Source organism: Centroberyx affinis, unplaced genomic scaffold (assembly GCF_046629955.1).
Source record: "Centroberyx affinis isolate AG114_WGS23_722 - 3 ecotype Tasmania unplaced genomic scaffold, CSIRO-AGI_Caff_v1 ptg002314l_1, whole genome shotgun sequence".
NCBI classification, from domain to species: domain Eukaryota; kingdom Metazoa; phylum Chordata; class Actinopteri; order Beryciformes; family Berycidae; genus Centroberyx; species Centroberyx affinis.
Genome location: NW_027280585.1, coordinates 16,642 through 37,500, shown reverse-complemented (window position 1 = coordinate 37,500; position 20,859 = coordinate 16,642). Strand labels below are relative to the sequence as shown.

Below are 20,859 nucleotides of genomic sequence, written 5' to 3'. Positions count from 1 at the left end.
TCCTCCTGACAGTGTATTTTGTGTGTATTTCCTCCTGACTGTGTATTTTGTGTGTATTTCCTCCTGACTGTGTATTTTGTGTGTATTTCCTCCTGACAGTGTGTATTTTGTGTGTATTTCCTCCTGACTGTGTGTATTTTGTGTGTATTTCCTCCTGACTGTGTATTTTGTGTGTATTTCCTCCTGACTGTGTATTTTGTGTGTATTTCCTCCTGACAGTGTGTATTTTGTGTGTATTTCCTCCTGACTGTGTATTTTGTGTGTATTTCCTCCTGACTGTGTGTATTTTGTGTGTATTTCCTCCTGACTGTGTATTTTGTGTGTATTTCCTCCTGACTGTGTATTTTGTGTGTATTTCCTCCTGACTGTGTATTTTGTGTGTATTTCCTCCTGACAGTGTGTATTTTGTGTGTATTTCCTCCTGACAGTGTGTATTTTGTGTGTATTTCCTCCTGACAGTGTATTTTGTGTGTATTTCCTCCTGACAGTGTGTATTTTGTGTGTATTTCCTCCTGACAGTGTGTATTTTGTGTGTATTTCCTCCTGTGTGTATTTTGTGTGTATTTCCTCCTGGACAGTGTGTATTTTGTGTGTATTTCCTCCTGACTGTGTGTATTTTGTGTGTATTTCCTCCTGACTGTGTATTTTGTGTGTATTTCCTCCTGACAGTGTGTATTTTGTGTGTATTTCCTCCTGACTGTGTATTTTGTGTGTATTTCCTCCTGACTGTGTATTTTGTGTGTATTTCCTCTGACTGTGTATTTTGTGTGTATTTCCTCCTGACAGTGTGTATTTTGTGTGTATTTCCTCCTGACTGTGTATTTTGTGTGTATTTCCTCCTGACAGTGTGTATTTTGTGTGTATTTCCTCCTGACAGTGTATTTTGTGTGTATTCCTCCTGACTGTGTATTTTGTGTGTATTTCCTCCTGACATTGTGTATTTTGTGTGTATTTCCTCCTGACAGTGTGTATTTTTGTGTATTTCCTCCTGACAGTGTGTATTTTGTGTGTATTTCCTCCTGACTGTGTATTTTGTGTGTATTTCCTCCTGACAGTGTGTTATTTGTGTGTATTTTAGCGGTGGCTTGCTACAGCAGACAGGAGCGTCTAGCTGGATCAGCCAATCAGAAAGCGGCTCAGACGAAGTCTGTGATCTCTGTTCAGACAGCTGATCATTGTATTGATTGGCGATCAGAAGGTGAGAGGTACGGACCATGCAGGCCAGTCTGGCCGTCTGCTGCCCAGGATCTTTCTCCAGAACCTTCTGGAAGTCTTCAGAGCTTCATCCAGCTTCTCCGTCTTCTCATAAAGCTCCGCCCTCCTCAGGATGGCGCGGACGTAGTCTGGGTTCAGCTCTATGGCTGCAGACAGACAGGGATCAATCGGTCAATCGATCAATCGGTCAATCGATCAACACCGACACCGCCAGAGACATGAAACCAAACTTCTGCCTGCAGTCAGTTGGGATCGACTGAAGATAAAATCACATCAGATCATATCAGATCACTTCAGATCACATCAGATCACTTCAGATCACATCAGATCACATCAGATCACATCACTTCCCCCGGTGTTTTGCTCTTCGCTCTGAACTCACTGACAGATTTAAAAGTTGTTTTGGTCCGACCGGCGAACCGAACGGTACGGATATTTTTTGGGAACCGTTTCACCCTTATTTTTGCTAACTGGAGGTGTGTGGTGTGTGTGTGTGTGTGTGTGTGTGTGTGTGTGTGTGTGTGTGTGTGTTCAATCCTCTGCCAGCCCCACAGTCTGTAGTGAAAACCACATTCTACAACCAAACTCACTTCCAAAAGAGTCTGTGTCAACAGACAGCTGACACACACACACACACACACACACACACACACACACACACACACACACAAAATATAAAAATGTATTTATAAATACAGCAGATCATACTCAGATAAATATAGAAGTTATAATATTCAAACAAGTTTATTTCATGAACTTGAACCAAAATATCGATCTCTTCCAGACAAACAGACAGCGGTTCAACAGTTTGACAATAACTCTCTCTCACACACACACACACACACACACACACACACACACACACACACACACACACACACACTCACCTCTGGAGCAGTCTGCAATGGCCTGGTCCTTTAGGTCCTGGTAGAGAGACAGATAGACAGGGAGACAGATAGACAGACAGGCAAACAGACAGACAGACAGACAGACAGACAGACAGGGAGACAGACAGACAGACAGACAGATTTTACACTGCATGTTGAATGTAATTTGATTTTTTAACATTAACATTAATGCAGCACTGACATGAAAACACTCGACTCAGCTCAATGAAATAAGGAGAAAACAAAGTTTGGCTTCATGTTTCCTGTGATGATTTTGTTTTTCATACAAAAATGAATGAAGGAGGAAAACCAGCGCTGATATTTGCAAATATGCAAAAAGTTCATGACTATTGCAGCAAGACTAGCTAGCTCTACTTTTTTTTAACTTTTAACTCTTGACTTTAAGTTTTTACTCCATTTGCCAAACACTGAGCCAATATTGATCCAGTTTATTTTCTGTGTTTCTTAGGAAGAGGATCAGTAGATGTAGATTCTGAATTAAGGTCAAATCTGGGGACATTTGTGGTTCAGCTGGAACTTTTCCCTGGTAGAAAATCACTGTTCCTGTCCAGACAGCATTCGTATTATAGAGGGAGGAGTGTAATGTAGTTTCTACTGGACTGACTCAGTCATGTGGTGCAGAGCGCCTCCTGCAGGAAGAATAGTTACCAAGCAAATAACCGTCACCATTTTTCAGTGAACTGCCACCATCTCCATCAATTATATAATCTTTCAGAACGATGTGATTCATGCATTAAACTGAACTAAACTAAAGTAAACTAAACTAAAGTAAACTAAAGTAAACTAACCAGGTGGAGTCGTGCTGCAGCACGGTTGGAGAACAGCACCGCTCTCTCTCTGCTGAAACACACTGGACAGGAAACCAAAGCCTCTGTGTAGCTTCGCTCCGCCTCCAACCACTCTGCAGGGAACACATGGTCACATGATATTAAGAGAGATGTGTACAGTTTATGCATATGTTCTACTGTCTATATGTAGTCTGATATGTGTAGAGTCTATATGTAGACTGATATAGAGTCTATATGTAGTCTGATATGTATAGAGTCTATATGTAGACTGATATGTATAGAGTCTATATGTAGACTGATATAGAGTCTATATGTAGACTGATATGTGTAGAGTCTATATGTAGACTGATATAGAGTCTATATGTAGACTGATATGTGTAGAGTCTATATGCAGACTGATATGTATAGAGTCTATATGCAGACTGATATGTATAGAGTCTATATACAGACTGATATGTATAGAGTCTATATGCAGACTGATATGTGTAGTCTATATGTAGACTGATATAGAGTCTATATGTAGACTGATATGTATAGTCTATATACAGACTGATATGTATAGTCTATATACAGACTGATATGTATAGAGTCTATATGCAGACTGATATGTGTAGAGTCTATATGCAGACTGATATGTATAGAGTCTATATACAGACTGATATGTATAGAGTCTATATGTAGACTGATATAGAGTCTATATGTAGACTGATATGTGTAGAGTCTATATACAGACTGATATGTATAGAGTCTATATACAGACTGATATGTATAGACTCTATATGCAGACTGATATGTGTAGAGTCTATATGCAGACTGATATGTATAGACTCTATATGCAGACTGATATGTGTAGAGTCTATATGCAGACTGATATGTATAGAGTCTATATGCAGACTGATATGTATAGAGTCTATATACAGACTGATATGTGTAGAGTCTATATGTAGACTGATATGAATAGAGTCTATATACAGACTGATATGTGTAGTCTATATGCAGACTGATATGTATAGAGTCTATATGCAGACTGATATGTATAGAGTCTATATACAGACTGATATGTATAGAGTCTATATGCAGACTGATATGTGTAGAGTCTATATGTAGACTGATATAGAGTCTATATGTAGACTGATATGTATAGTCTATATACAGACTGATATGTATAGAGTCTATATGCAGACTGATATGTGTAGAGTCTATATGTAGACTGATATGTGTAGAGTCTATATGCAGTCTGATATGTGTAGAGTCTATATGCAGACTGATATGTATAGAGTCTATATGTAGACTGATATAAAGTCTATATGTAGACTGATATGTGTAGAGTCTATATGTAGACTGATATAGTCTATATGTAGACCGATATGTATAGTCTATATACAGACTGATATGTATAGTCTATATACAGACTGATATGTGTAGAGTCTATATGTAGACTGATATGTATAGATTCTATATACAGACTGATATGTATAGAGTCTATATACAGACTGATATGTGTAGAGTCTATATGCAGACTGATATGTATAGAGTCTATATACAGACTGATATGTATAGAGTCTATATGTAGACTGATAGAGTCTATATGTAGACTGATATGTGTAGAGTCTATATGTAGTCTGATATGTGTAGAGTCTATATGCAGACTGATATGTATAGAGTCTATATGCAGACTGATATGTGTAGAGTCTATATGCAGACTGATATGTATAGAGTCTATATACAGACTGATATGTATAGAGTCTATATGCAGACTGATATGTATAGAGTCTATATGCAGACTGATATGTATAGAGTCTATATGCAGACTGATATGTATAGAGTCTATATACAGACTGATATGTATAGAGTCTATATGCAGACTGATATGTGTAGTCTATATGTAGACTGATATAGAGTCTATATGCAGACTGATATGTGTAGAGTCTATATGCAGACTGATATGTATAGAGTCTATATACAGACTGATATGTATAGAGTCTATATGTAGACTGATATAGAGTCTATATGCAGACTGATATGTATAGAGTCTATATACAGACTGATATGTATAGAGTCTATATGTAGACTGATATAGAGTCTATATGTAGACTGATATGTGTAGAGTCTATATACAGACTGATATGTATAGAGTCTATATACAGACTGATATGTGTAGAGTCTATATGCAGACTGATATGTATAGAGTCTATATACAGACTGATATGTATAGAGTCTATATGTAGACTGATATAGAGTCTATATGTAGACTGATATGTGTAGAGTCTATATGTAGTCTGATATGTGTAGAGTCTATATGTAGACTGATATGTATAGAGTCTATATGTAGTCTGATATGTGTAGAGTCTATATGTAGACTGATATGTATAGAGTCTATATGCAGACTGATATGTATAGAGTCTATATGTAGTCTGATATGTGTAGAGTCTATATGTAGACTGATATGTATAGAGTCTATATACAGACTGATATGTGTAGAGTCTATATGTAGACTGATATGTATAGAGTCTATATACAGACTGATATGTATAGTCTAGTCTCCAGTGTTTGCCCTATATTTTTTTCTAACTGGTGGTGTAAGATGTGGACCCATACCATGTTAGATAATTTTTGAAGAGAGGTTTGACTTCAAAACATTTTTATCGTACAAGTGGTAGTATAACATGTTACAGTACTGGATGATCCTTAAGAGATTCACCATCTGACGTGCTGTAAAGCCAGGGGTTGGATCCTGACAGCCTCTCCATTTCCTGTTTCCTCCTCAACTCTTCTTCTTCTCTCCTCTCTTCCTCTCCTATCTCCTCTCTCCGTCTTTGCTCTCTTATCCTTTCACTTCCTAGTTCTTGTCCAACTTGACCTGACTCTCCTCCTCCTCATGTCCTGCCTTTCTCCTGGAGAAATACCTCAATAAACTAATCTGAAAGATTAGCAGGGAAATGTTGTTTTATCTGATTTAGCCTAAAAGGTCTAATGAGAGGAAACGTGACCTACAGTAGAGTCTTTGGTTTAAAAAACATTAAGTTTTGCTGGCTATCCCAAAAGTTGCTACCAGCTAATCCTGACTGTAAGGAAGTTAGCAAAACTAACTGAAGACCTGAAGTAACAGCGTTTGATTAGTGGCGTCACAGAGAGACTTTATTCTGACTGGCAGTTCAAAACCGTTTCCCTGTTCTGTATGTATTAGCATCTTATTATGGATGTTTTTTGCCATCAACCAAGGGAGATTTAACAATACTCATGTTGAGTTAAGCTACAGTCAACACTAGGTTACCTTGTTCTCAGACCTGTCACTCTGGCTGCTGACTGAGTGAGGACCCGAGTGAGGACCCGAGTGAGGCCATCCTGAGGAGAGATGAAGAAAGGCGAGGCGCACTGCCAGTCACCTGCCTCACAGTCCTGACTGCACAATAGCCTCACCTACTTAGAGAAACCATTTTCGGCAAAAATACAATTATTTTGAAAATATTTTTGGAATCGTGGGTCATGATCTTACTGTGGCCAGCTGCCACATTAGAATATATATAGAGGAAACACTGCTGCTCTCCATATGTACTGTTAAATATAGTCTGTATCTAGTCCGTATTAAGTCTGTATGTAGTCTGTATGTAGTCAGTATGTAGTCTGGTATAATCTGTATGAAGTCTGTATGTAATAATAATACTAATAGTCTTTATATAAGTTACAAAGTGCTTTACAGAGACAAGGAAGTAAAACAGGTAATAAAATAACGCAGAAGCACAGGAAAGACAAACAAAAAACAGCAATATGACCAAAACTAATAAAAGCAAGTAAATGTTAAAACAACAGAACAAAGCCAAATAAAAGCATAATCAATAAAAGACAAAAAGAAAATAAGCAATAAAAATCACAACAATTATAAAAAGGCATTTCTATAAAAGGAGTTCATCTTTGCTATTGAGCCGTTGTTCATAGCACTAAGGTCAAATAAGCTTTTCTCAGGCATTAGAAACAGAGAAGTTGAACTCAGTCTCTCTTTATGCAGACGATTTACTCCTCTATGTTGGATCTTGCTGGGTCTATATCAGACCCAGCAAGATCTGTTCCACATTTTCTAGACATCTTCATGACTTTTGGAACTTTCTCGGCATATAGGCTGAACATAGGGAAGAATGTTTCCGTATTGCTTGCCGATGGCATACCTCAGTCTGATCTGCCATTTAGCCTTTCTTCTTCAGGTTTTACCTACCGAAGCATCTACATTACCCACCCCAGTATTCTTCCTTAAGAGCTTTAACATGCTACAGTATTCCTCTAAAGCCCAGACAGTGCTCCTCCAACCTAATTGTCATATCTAGCTTGAAAATGTGGCAGCAAATTAAACATTTTGGCTGGACCTCTCTCCCCTTGGCCACACCAATATCCAGCAAATGTTGATTCTAGGTTCACTCTTTGGGGAAAGAGGGGCGTGAGTAAGGGCACAAGAGAGTCAAGCGAGTCAAGCAGAATGGAATTCTAATTATCTGTGAACTCGTCGAGGGAGCTGATTTGTTCAGGGAGAGAGGCAAGAGTGTTAGGTAGGAGAACAACGAGTTTTGTCGTCGTGGAAGAATCAATACGGCGGATGCTATAAGTATCAACTAGATTTGAATGCCGACAGGACAGTTCAATTTGAAATTTAATGAGGTAATGGTCTGATAATGCTGGTGGATATGCCAAAACTACTAAATCTGAAACGTTAATACCACAAGCGAGGACCAGATCAAGAGTTTTGCAGTTAGAATGGGTCTGTTCATGAGTAAAGCTAGAAGTGTCAATTAGGGACGAGAAAGCTTTGCTAAGTGGATCAGTTTTACAATTTAGATTAATATTGAAATCACAGATAATTAAGATGTTGTCCTCATGAGTTACAAGGTCGGAGAGGAAATAAAGGATAATTAGTAGAAAGGCAGTGGCAGGATACCAGAGTGATTATGGCCGACGCTAACTGGAGTAAAAGGGCGCATAGTGAGCATCTCACAAGATGAGAGTTTATTATTTAGATTGGGTAAAAGGTTCAGACTCGAATTAAAGATTAGGTAGGCCAACGCCCCCACCTTTCTTAGAAGTCCGACATGCGAATTGGTAAAATTAGAGGGGGAAGCTTCATTTAATGCAAGAACGCCATTTGGCTTAAGCCAGGTTTCACATAATCTCATTATGTCAATACTATGTTCTTTAATTAAGTCATTGATCAGCAGGGCTTTGTTAGCGAGTGATCTGATATTAATGAATCCGAGTCGTACGCGCTTTGTGTTACTAACAGTGTTGGGCAAGTTACTGAAAATTAGTAATTAGTACTGAAAATTAGTAATTAGTTACAGTTACTAGTTACCTCTCTCAAAAAGTAATTGAATTACTTTACCAATTACTGCATAATAAAATTAATTAGTTACTAGGGAAAGTAACTTTTGCGTTACTTTTAAATGTCTGCTTCAATTCTCTTATTAATGCACACATAGCTATATTATTTTAATGTTGCTGTGGCAGTGTGGGACAAAACAACTGTCAAATTTTATCTATCACTGTACCTGCATGGGATACTTGAACATTCGCTTATTGGGGAGGCTTATATTCAAGGTCATTGAGTGGTATTAGCCTATATTTGCGTTTTTATTCACACACACACACACACACACACACACACATACACACCCCTATCTTCTCGTTATAGGGCAGGCTACAATTCTCAGTCCAGTGTGTATTTGTTATTAGAGGGTGCAGCGACTATTTAGGCGAGCATACACTGTGGAGTGATACACACACACACACACACACACACACACACACACATACACACATCTTTTCTGACATTGCAACCCTTTTATAACAACATGGATGGGAAAGGGGAGGTTGGGGGAGGCAGGGAGCAGAGACGCCCGCAGCACCGACCCCGACTCCTCCTGCTCCGACAGGGAGGGACGGTCCGGGGAGGGACGCCGCCTCCCTGCCCGGCAAAAAGGCTCCGCCCCCCGCAGCCGCCGCCAGAGCCCCTCGCCCCCCCCTGGAGGAAAAGACGCGAGTCCAGCTCTCAGGAGGAGGATATCATTGATGGATTTGCTATCGCAGCATCGCAGTAAGCTCGCGCCTGAACTGTCGGCCATTGTGTGGCTAAGTTACCGGACCGGTCGTCTTTTGATTCACTTGCGCCACCGTAAAGTCGGATGATCATAATCCGGATAATCCTCTGTTGTCCGCTATTTTCACGTAAAGTAACGAGTAACAAGCCCATTTAAATTTCAGTAAATGTAATTGCGTTATTTAATTTGAAAAAGTAATTAGTTACATTACTAGTTACCGCCAAAAGTAGTGGTTACTTTGTAACATGTTATTCCCAACGTTATTCCCAACACTGGTTACTAATAGCTGTGGGACGCTCAATAACATTGCGAATAGGTTTAATCTCAATTAGGTTACTGCGTTTTGTTCCGGGAGGCGGACGAGGACGACGCGAGGAGAGACGGTGAAAGGATACAGCACCGATTTGCGAGAACATTATACAGTTTGTTGTTGAGGCAATGCTGCTGCCAGATGGGTCGATATGAATAAGGTTATTCTGAGCATGTTTGACTCGACGATGACGAATGGTGGAACGGTGAGAGAGGGACACAATCATAATTAGATACACTATGCATCTGAGCTGTCAGACTCCAAACCCACACTAAAGCCGCTTTTCCACCGCATGGTACCGGCTCAACTCGCCTCGACTCTATTCGCTTTTGGTAGTACCACTTGGTTTTCCACTGCAAATAGTAACCCCTCAATGTGCCCCCCCACAACTGGTCGTCATAGCGACGCCGCATGAAACTGCTGTGACGTCATCTTCAACGTGACACACACAGCAACAATGGAAGATATCGCAGGGATTGGGAAGGGTGTTCTTGATTTTCTGTATGTGGCTGTTAGTCACAGCAAGGAGACAGATTTTATTTCAGAAGAGGCTGAAGGCAGCGAGACAACAGACTGCAAGAGGGTTAGCTAACCTGGTAGCTAACGTTAGCATATATGTCCAGTGTCGCACAATGATGACGATTCTCTCTGACCAATCAGTCGTCTGCAGTGTTTTCACGTCACCTTTTGGTATCGCCTCAGCTCGCTTGGAACCTCGACCAGGTAATATGGTACCTAGTACCTGGTAATATGGTACCAGGTAATATGGTACCTGGTACCTGGTAATATGGTACCTGGTACTTGCCCAATGGAAAACCAAAAAAGGCGAGTAGAGGCGAGGCGAGTTGAGCCGCTACCATGCGGTGGAAAAGCGGCATAAGTGTATGCCTAGTAGGCTGTCTAACAGCCTGCGACCCAGCATGCCTTAGGGGAATGTATCATGCTGGTTTCAAGCACCTGTCCATGTTCTTAGACAAAATGTGGGCACCTGACCCAGTAGGGTGTATGCCATCTGCTTTAAGCATGCCAGGTTTACCCCAGAAGGAGGGCCAGTTATCTAAGAACATGAAACCCTGTTGCTCACAGTATTTGGCCAGCCAATGATTTAGGGCGACTAGTCTACTGTAAATATCATCATTAAGAGTCACAGGAAGGGGACCAGAGACGATGCTGACTCATCTTGCTGGCGAGGTCACATGTCCTGTCTATGCTGTGCTTAGTGACCTCAGATCGTTTCATCCTAGCATTATTGGTGGTGTCATGGAACCCTTCAAGAACCACTCAGTGGACAGCTGTTGATTATGCTTTATTTTACGTGCACGGGAGAAGACCATTGCCTTAGTAACTAAATAAATCTCTCTCACCGGACACTAGACACCAATCAGTATTTATACTTACTTGGGGGTGGAGCTAACAGAGGAAGTAGAATCTTACATACAACCAGCCTGCAGTGACACCTGCAGGCAGAGTGGCGCACAATTACAATTTACAATTTCAATTTCACATTTGGCAGACGCTTTTATCCAAAGCGACTTACACATGAGATTTGCATACAACACAAGCAAGTTTCTAGATAGGAGAGAACAACGAGAGTAAGTGCTATAGAGCTAAGTTCTGGTCCAACAGGACAAAGGTGCTACGAGACAGTGCAACAAGCTAAGTTCTGGTCCAACAGGACATAGGTGCTACGAGGGAGTGCTACAAGGCAGTGCTATGAGGTAATGCATAGAGTGCATCAAATCTTTTTTTTTTTTCTTTTTTTTTATGAAAGGAGGTATTCGCTAAAGAGCTGGGTCTTTAGCCTTTTCTTAAGGATAGAGAGGGACAGCATATATAGACACAATTTTTCCATGTTATCAAGGGCCAGCACCCTAAGGGTAGCCTCTATGTCGGGAACTCTGGCCCCTGGTAGACAGACTATTTTGGCTGGCGCTTCTAGCCTAATGTTGGGATGTTGGGGGTAATGGAGTCTCCAATAACTAGGGTGCGTGGTTTAGCGCGGGGCCGAGGAGCCGGGGCAGCAGGCCGGCCACAGACTACCAAGTGGAGCAAAACGATTTTCAACTGGGAATGACGGTTGAAAATCTGGCCACACAACAGACGGCTGGCTCATGCGGGTGTTCTGACGCATTGGGACCGGGATAAAGTCATCACCCATTGCCGACGGGGCTACGCTATCTGGGGGTCATGACTAATGCTTGGGCTCGGGCTAACGCTAACACTAGCAGGCCTGCTAGCCAGCCCGGACTGTAAACTATCTGGAGTGCCTGTCGTATCTAACTGCTTAGCTGAGGCTAGGGGTTTAGGATATGCTAGCAGCTACCAGAAGCTATTATACAGAGCTAGACTGAGTAACCTTAGGCGAAAGGCTATCTAGCAGAGGGTGCTTGGGCTATGCTAGCGGCTACCAGAAGCTATGATGCTTACAGATAGTATAAAGCTATGAGTATAAAGCTTACAGATTAAATGGAACAAATTAAAAGGAAAAATGAGAAGGATAAAAATGAATGATACGCCAAGTAGACACTAGCAGGGAGGAATCGCGTGAAACCGGAAGTCAAATTCCGAAAAAATATGTAGTCTGTATGTGGTAAATGTGTAGTCTGCATGTAGTAAAAAGGTAGTCTGTATGTAGTAAACGTGTAGTAAATATGTAGTCTGTTTTTAGTAAATATGTAGTCTGTATGTAGTAAATGTGTAGTCTGCATGTAGTAAATATGTAGTCTGTATGTAGTATGTATGTATGTAGTCTGTATGTGGTAAATATGTAGTCTGTATGTGGTAAATATGTAGTATGTATGTAGTCTGCATGTAGTAAATATGTAGTCTGTATGTAGTCTGTATGTGGTAAATATGTAGTCTGTATGTAGTCTGCATGTAGTAAATATGTAGTCTGTATGTAGTATGTATGTATGTAGTCTGTATGTAGTCTGTGTGTAGTCTGTATGTAGTCTGTATGTAGTATGTATGTAATAAATATGTAGTATGTATGTAATAAATATGTAGTATGTATGTAATAAATATGTAGTATGTATGTAATAAATATGTAGTATGTATGTAGTAAATATGTAGTATGTATGTAATAAATATGTAGTATGTAATAAATTTGTAGTATGTATTTAGTAAATTATGTAGTATGTATGTAATAAATATGTAGTATTTATGTAGTAAATATGTAGTATGTAGTATGTATGTAGTAAGTATGTAGTATGTATGTAGTAAATATGTAGTATACATAAACACAAACTCACCACCCGCTTTGAACTGACTGTTGCCTTCCTCCTTCAGAGCCAAACTCTCCTGCCTGCGACTCTAAGAGACACACACAGACACGACGATTACACACAGGACAGCCGAGTCGTTAAGAGTCACATGAGAGAGAGTCGTTAGAGTCACATGACAGTCGAGTCCTTAGAGTCACATGAGAGAGAGTCGTTAGTCACGTGAGAGTCGAGTCGTTAGAGTCACATGAGAGAGAGTCGTTAGTCACGTGACAGTCGAGTCATTAGAGTCACATGAGAGTCGTTAGTCACATGACAGTCGAGTCGTTAGAGTCACATGAGAGAGAGTCGTTAGTCACGTGACAGTCGAGTCGTTAGTCACATGAGAGTCGTTAGTCACATGACAGTCGAGTCGTTAGAGTCACATGAGAGAGAGTCGTTAGTCACGTGACAGTCGAGTCGTTAAGAGTCACATGAGAGAGTCGTTAGTCACGTGAGTCGAGTCGTTAGTCACATGAGAGTCGTTAGTCACATGACAGTCGAGTCGTTAGAGTCACATGAGAGAGAGTCGTTAGTCACATGACAGTCGAGTCGTTAGTCACATGAGAGAGTCGTTAGAGTCACATGAGAGAGTCGTTAGTCACGTGACAGTCGAGTCGTTAGTCACATGAGAGAGTCGTTAGAGTCACATGAGAGAGTCGTTAGTCACGTGAGTCGAGTCGTTAGAGTCACATGAGAGTCGTTAGTCACGTGAGTCGAGTCGTTAGTCACATGAGAGAGTCGTTAGTCACGTGAGTCGAGTCGTTAGAGTCACATGAGAGAGTCGTTAGTCATGTGAGTCGAGTCGTTAGAGTCACATGAGAGAGTCGTTAGTCACGTGACAGTCGAGTCGTTAGAGTCAAATGAGAGAGAGTCGTTATGAGTCACATGACAGTCAAGTCGTTAAGAGTCCCATGACAGTACGGCAGTACTATGGATACTGCCCAGTACCTTGATACGTTACTGCTCTGGGTTAGGGTTCAGCTCCTCACCTCCTTCTCCTCCTCCGTCAGCTCCTTCTCCACCTCCCTTAGGTAGTCATCATCAAACTCTGGAGCTCGGTTCTCCTCCTCTTTCATCTCTGCATCTGAATCCATCCCTCCATCCTCCAGCCTGTCCCACTGCGCCTCCTCCTGTCCACCTCCTCCACCTTCTCCTCCACCTTCTCCTCCACCTCCTCCCATCTCAGTGTTCTCCTCTCCTCTCCCTCTGTCAGTCCGTCTATCTGTCTTCATGTGAAGATTATTGTCTTTTGACACTCCTACTTCCTGTTGGGTTTTCTCCTCTTCTGCTCCTTTCTTCCTCTCCTCCCTTCGGTGGTCTGGAGCCTCCAGTGTCTCCTGGCAGTCATAGAAGTCGTCCTGCTCCTCCTCCTTCTGCTCCTGCTCCTGCTCCTGCTCCTCCTCCTTCTGCTCCTGCTCCTCCTCCTCCTCCTGGCCGCTGGGTGTTGCAGCTGCACTGCTGCTCCTTTGGTCGTCTCGTTGGACGTTCATATCAAGGCTGCATGACAAAATACAAATGACAAAGTTAATAATAATAATAATGATAATGTGAAGAAGAAGCAGAAGAAGAAGAGAAAGCAACAGAAGAAGCAGCTTGAATTCCTGGTGCAAAGTTATGAAGCTGCTTGTTGTCCAGTTAATAACTGCAGTGATGTCACATAGGTGCCATGTGTTTCATTTTGCCGCCAACAAAAGAGCGACACACTGCACCTTTGCTGTTCATGCATATTTAAATGAAGTTATCTACATATATTTCGGAGCAGAAAGTTAACGCCAACGCAGTTAAGACCTCCTGAATGCTGGCGGTAAAGGCCGAGTTCTGTTTTACACAAAATATAAACTTTACTCCCAGAACTTGCTCCTTAGCCCACAAAGTATCTAGCGCAACCTTCCAGGTTTTGGTATATTACATGGGACTTTTATTTTGAAGGGCTACATGACCTGTGCATGCAGCAGCGTAGAATCAATCAGTGACCTAGCTTTAGCTTTAGCTCCCAGCTCCTGAAAGCTGCGTTTTGGGAAAACTAAAGACTTTATTGGAACTTTGATGGAATTTCTACCTGATCTCAGATCTGGAGGAAGATTGAAGGTGTGTCATGAGCAACATGACAGTCGAGTCATTTGAGTCACAGGACAGGCAAGTCATTACAGTCACTTTCTACCTGATCTCAGATCTGGAGGAAGAGTGAAGGTTTGAGTCACAAAGCCGTTTGGAAATCAAACACAGACATGAAGCTTGGCAGGTCGTTTTGTCTCGAAGGGTTTGGGACGCTGGTAACGCCACCTGGCGTCTCTTTGGGGCGAGGGACAGATTCATCCAGTCACCTGGCTGGTAGGACAGGAAACCAGGAGCGGAGCTGGAACTGAACTAAACCCAACTACATTTCAGCTGTTTAACATGTAAAGCGGCTTTAAAGGCAGTTTATAGTACAGCGATTTCTGATCGTCGCCACGGCGATGATCATATTTTATGGCCGGACGCAAAGACATGTTTATACTTCCAGCGGCAGGCGATCTGTCATCGTTACGATGGTCGTGGTGCCCATCGCTGAGACTTAAATTGAATTGAACTTTGACCCCATCGCTGGCTCAGTTGTCATGGCAACATTATGGAGCTCAAACTAAACATTAATCAACAGTACTGGAAGACCATACATTTGTAGAACAAGCAATAAATAACAATAAATAAGTAATAAACAGACAGATTACAGGATGGAATTAAAAAGGAAAATTCCTGGGCGGCAGAACCGCCACCGATGATGTCACAGCTGTTTAGCCTGGATAATCATCGCTAGCTAATGTTAGTTTGCAGACAGATTGAAACAATTTAATTTGAAATGTTTGAATCAAGCATGAACATAATAAAAGTTAAGCTTCTCTATCCAACCCATGAGAAAATATCAGAATACACCTGCTCCCCAAATCATGTAAACCTGACGAGAGCAGAAAACGCCTCCAGGTGGCGCTCTGCCTCACTGCTGCTGGTCCTGATCTGTCTCAGTAAAAGCCGAAAGCCCGTTCGACAACACAGAGTAGACTGCAGACTAAAACGTACACTGAGTGGACAAGCTATGCTATTTATCTAGACCAGAATAAAGAAAATAGATTTACTTGAATGAAACTTCTTATTTAAAAAGAAAGAGGGAAAAAGAACATTGGAAAAGCTGTTACACAATAACATGTTGCTATTCTGCAGACTGGTGATAGTCCCAGTCATCATATTTATAAACCATATTACTATTTTCCTTTCAAATGGTTACATCTTCAATCAGTGCAAGTAAAAAAAAAAATCAGTTACATGGCGTTATTAAAGCAGATGCAGCAGCTGGGTGGAGGCTGGAGGCTCTGACTCGCTTCAGAACGGACACAACAATAAATTTCACAATTTGGGAATATTTGCATTACTTTGAACTGATGGAAGAAAAGGGTCAGAACATTATTGTTAGCTGTTAGCTGTTAGCTGTTAGCTGTTAGCTGTTAGCTGTGCATCGGGAACTGAAAGCACCTTCCAATGTGTTGTGAAGCTGTCCGCTGTTTATTTTATAGACCAGATATGATCAATTAAAGCTGCCTTGTTTTAGATAACAGTAGCAGTAGATAACAGTAGATAACAGTAGATAGCAGTAGATAACAGTAACAGCAGATAACAGTAGATAACAATAGCATTAGATAATAGTTTATAACAGTAGCAGTAGATAACAGTAGATAACAGTAGATAACAATAGCATTAGATAACAGTTTATAACAGTAACAGTAGATAACAGTTTATAACAGTAACAGTAGATAACAGTAGATAACAATAGCATTAGATAACAGTTTATAACAGTAACAGTAGATAACAGTTTATAACAGTAACAGTAGATAACAGTAGATAACAGTAGCAGTAGATAACAGTAGATAACAGTAGCAGTAGATAACAGTAACAGTAGATAACAGTAGATAACAATAGCATTAGATAACAGTTTATAACAGTAACAGTAGATAACAGTAACAGCAGATAACAGTAGATAACAGTAGCAGTAGATAACAGTAGATAACAGTAGCATTAGATAACAGTTTATAACAGTAACAGTAGATAACAGTAACAGTAGATAACAGTAGATAACAGTAGCATTAGATAACAGTAACAGTAGATAACAGTAGATAACAGTAGCATTAGATAACAGTTTATAACAGTAACAGTAGATAACAGTAACAGCAGATAACAGTAGATAACAGTAGATAACAGCAGATAACAGTAGATAACAGTAGCAGTAGATAACAGTAGATAACAGTAACAGTAGATATCAGTAGATAACAGTAGATAACAGTAGATAACAGTAGATAACAGTAACAGTAGATAACAGTAGATAACAGTAGCAGTAGATAACAGTAGATAACAGTAACAGTAGATAACAGTAGATAACAGTAACAGTAGATAACAGTAGATAACAGTAGATAACAGTAGATAACAGTAACAGTAGATATCAGTAGATAACAGTAGCAGTAGATAACAGTAGATAACAGTAGCAGTAGATAACAGTAGATAACAGTAGATAACAGCAGCAGTAGATAACAGTAGAAAACAGTAGCAGTAGATAACAGTAGATAACAGTAGCAGTAGATAACAGTAGATAACAGTAGCAGTAGATAACAGTAGATAACAGTAGCAGTAGATAACAGTAGAAAACAGTAGCAGTAGATAACAGTAGATAACAGTAGCAGTAGATAACAGTAGATAACAGTAACAGTAGATAACAGTAGATAACAGCAGATAACAGTAGCAGTAGATAACAGTAGATAACAGTAGATAACAGTAGCAGCAGATAACAGTAGATAACAGTAACAGTAGATAACAGTAGATAACAGCAGATAACAGTAGCAGTAGATAACAGTAGATAACAGTAGATAACAGTAGCAGTAGATAACAGTAGATAACAGTAACAGTAGATAACAGTAGATAACAGCAGATAACAGTAGCAGTAGATAACAGTAGATAACAGTAGATAACAGTAACAGTAGATAACAGTAGATAACAGCAGATAACAGTAGCAGTAGATAACAGTAGATAACAGTAGATAACAGTAGCAGTAGATAACAGTAGATAACAGTAGATAACAGTAGTGTACTCAGGGATAATTTCTATAAAAGTGAAAACATCACCAGAGGACATAAAGGCTGTTAAGTGGTGACTTGGTAGTGATAACCTGGTAGTGGTGACTTGTAGTGATAACCTGGTAGTGGTGACTCGGTAGTGATAACCTGGTAGTGGTGACTCGGTAGTGATGACTTGGTAATGATAACCTGGTAGTGGTGACTTGGTAGTGATGACTTGGTAATGATAACCTGGTAGTGGTGACTTGGTAGTGGTGACTTGTAGTGATAACCTGGTAGTGGTGACTTGGTAGTGGTGACTTGGTAGTGGTGACTTGTAGTGATAACCTGGTAGTGGTGACTTGGTAGTGGTGACTTGTAGTGATAACCTGGTAGTGGTGACTTGGTAGTGGTGACTTGTAGTGATAACCTGGTAGTGGTGACTTGTAGTGATAACCTGGTAGTGGTGACTCGGTAGTGATGACTCGGTAGTGATAACCAGGTAGTGGTGACTCGGTAGTGATAACCTGGTAGTGGTGACTCGGTAGTGATGACTCGGTAGTGATAACCTGGTAGTGGTGACTTGGTAGTGGTGACTTGTAGTGATAACCTGGTAGTGGTGACTCAGTAGTGATGACTCGGTAGTGATAACCTGGTAGTGGTGACTTGTAGTGATAACCTGGTAGTGGTGACTCAGTAGTGATGACTTGGTAATGATAACCTGGTAATGGTGACTTGGTAGTGATGACTTGGTAGTGGTGACTTTGTATGTTTGCTCTGTGTATGATTGATTTTGTATCTGATCATAAATGTATTCTTTTTCAGTCTGTGTTCCAGTCACTGCCGCTGGAAAAAGTCTAAGCTTAATGTCCATCGCTACAGGAAAGATCTATGGACTAGGCTTAATCAGAGCTGCCTATTTTGCCGCACTAATCACTGCCAGCAAGCATAATCCCAGGTTTCTATTCAACACCATTGATCATCTCGTAAATCCAGACCCTTCTGTTGTTTCTGCCTCTTCCTCTGACTGTGAAAAGTCTTTATCATTTTTTGTTGGCAAGATCAGTGATATCAGAGCAAACATCTCTTCTTCTGATCTACCAGGCTCATGTTCCAGTCTGCTGACTGACTTTGTGCCTATTTCCCTACAGTTTCTCTTTGATATGGTATCTCACATGCACCTGTCGTCCAGTTGCTTTGATATTATCTCTCCCAAATTTCTGAAAGAAGTCTTTCTCATTTCATTTAACCTTTATTTAACCAGGTAAGTCTCACTGAGATTAAAAATCTCTTTTGCAACAGAGACCTGGCCAAGAGGGCAGCATGGACACAAAATGTACATAAAAGTTGCTTACAAGAACACAAAAAACAAAACACTTACACAGCACAGTCAATCAATCAAGTACATAATTTAAACAGTGCTTAAACATTGTCCAATAGAGTTACTTTCTAGACCCTTCAAAATAGAAGAGAACTCACCAAAGGAAATCATATCAGTCAGTTTGAAATCATTCTGCAGTGTGTTCCATGTAGACGGAGCTGAGTATTTAAAGGCTTTTTTACCCAGCTCAGTTCAAACAGGAGGAACAGACATCTGCAGTAAACCATAATGTCCAAAGTTTCTGGACATGTAGGTACACAGGTAAGATGGGAGCATTCCAATAATAGATTTATAAATGAAACTGTACCAGCAGATACGCCTGCACATGTACAGAGACGGCCACCCAGCTCTGGCATACAGCGTATAGTGGTGTGTAAGAGCTTTACACCCAGTAATAAACCTCAAAGCACCATGATAAACAGTATCTAGCTTCTGTAAACATTCAGAGGTATTCATGTAAACCTGTCACTGGCACTAGCCTACTCTCTATTGTAAATCAGTGCCTCACTTCCGGATGTATTCCTCATTACTGGGCTAGCATCCCGCCACTTTTGAAAAAACCTGGACTTGACCCTTCTCGTTTATCCAACTACAGGCTCTGAGCTACCCTTCACCTCCAAAAGCTCCTGCAGGTGGTCGAAGGGCATAAATAACATCTTTGATAAATTTCAGTCTGGCTTTCGACAAAAACACAGTAACAAAACCGCTCTGGTAAGAGTCAGTAATGACATACTCATGCGTACTGATAATTTGGTGTTTTGGTGCTACCAGACTTGACGGCAGCTTTTGACACTATTGATCATGCCATCCTTATTGATATGCTGCGTACATGGGTTGGTGTTTCTGGAAATGCTGTGGTTCTCAGGTGTGGTTCTCCCATTTAACACCGATTCTTGCCTCCTTGCATTTTTAAGGCTTTGCATGGCCTGGCACCAGCCTATATAACTGAGCTGTTGATCCCCTACAATACTGTAAGGTCGCTCAGGTCCTCCAACCAGGGTCTGCCATATTTTATATATATATATATATATATGTATATATAACTACGGTAAAACTTCAATTAAAAGCTGAATCCCAATTAAATACTGAGTCCCTTTTACTGGCCGGGTGTGGCTACACGTCTTGACAAATAAAGGCCGGTCTCAATTAGAAGCCGGTTGCCATTGATGCTGCAAAGCAGTTTATTTTATTATTTTTTTTACTTGCATTCAAACGTCACATTTGCTGATCACCATGGCGGCACAGAGAAAAAAGTACGACCTGAAATTCAAGCTGTCAGTTTCAAATTTGCTGAACAAAACTCAGGAGAAGCAGCAGCAACACATTTCTCCATTGATCCCAAGAGAGTGAGAGAATGGCAAAAAAATAAAGTTGAACTTCAACGTCTGTCCGAGGAAGACGGCAAAAGGGCCAGAGTGCGTGGGGGTGGGGGGGTGGGGGGGATAACACAAATACAAAGTACAACCTCTAGCTGCCATAAACTTTTTTCGGCTTTTCAAGGTAGGCTACCGGTATTTTGATACGGGTCTATCTCTCAAATTTTATTTTTGTGCGCTCACAAAGCAAAGCAAAAATGTAGCACCTAGCAACGCTGTAACACCGCTGCTAGGTGCATAGAGGGGAAACACTGCTTTAGACCCAAACAACACATTCCTATCACTTACATTTTCAGTGCAATTGATTTCCTGATCCTGACAGCGCCACCATCTGGCCGATCGGTTTCTTAGTGACAAGCTGCTGCTGATATCTGCCATTTTGCCAAATGACATGTCTCTACCATGGGAGCAGAACAAAAAAGAAACATGTCGCACGCACCAATTGCAGACAAAATTCATATTTTGA

The 20,859-nt window shown here is 40.7% G+C and overlaps 1 protein-coding gene across 1 annotated transcript in view; it reads right to left on the bottom strand.

Annotated features, from left to right (window-relative positions):
• Positions 1-20,859, bottom strand: part of ttc1 (tetratricopeptide repeat domain 1) — a 33,955-nt gene that overhangs the window by 9,380 nt on the left and 3,716 nt on the right. The window contains 7 exon segments of the mRNA XM_071533056.1: positions 1,214-1,278; positions 1,281-1,361; positions 2,103-2,139; positions 2,912-3,024; positions 12,553-12,613; positions 13,554-13,682; positions 13,827-14,061. Coding sequence (XP_071389157.1) covers positions 1,214-1,278; positions 1,281-1,361; positions 2,103-2,139; positions 2,912-3,024; positions 12,553-12,613; positions 13,554-13,682; positions 13,827-14,061 — 721 coding nt within the window.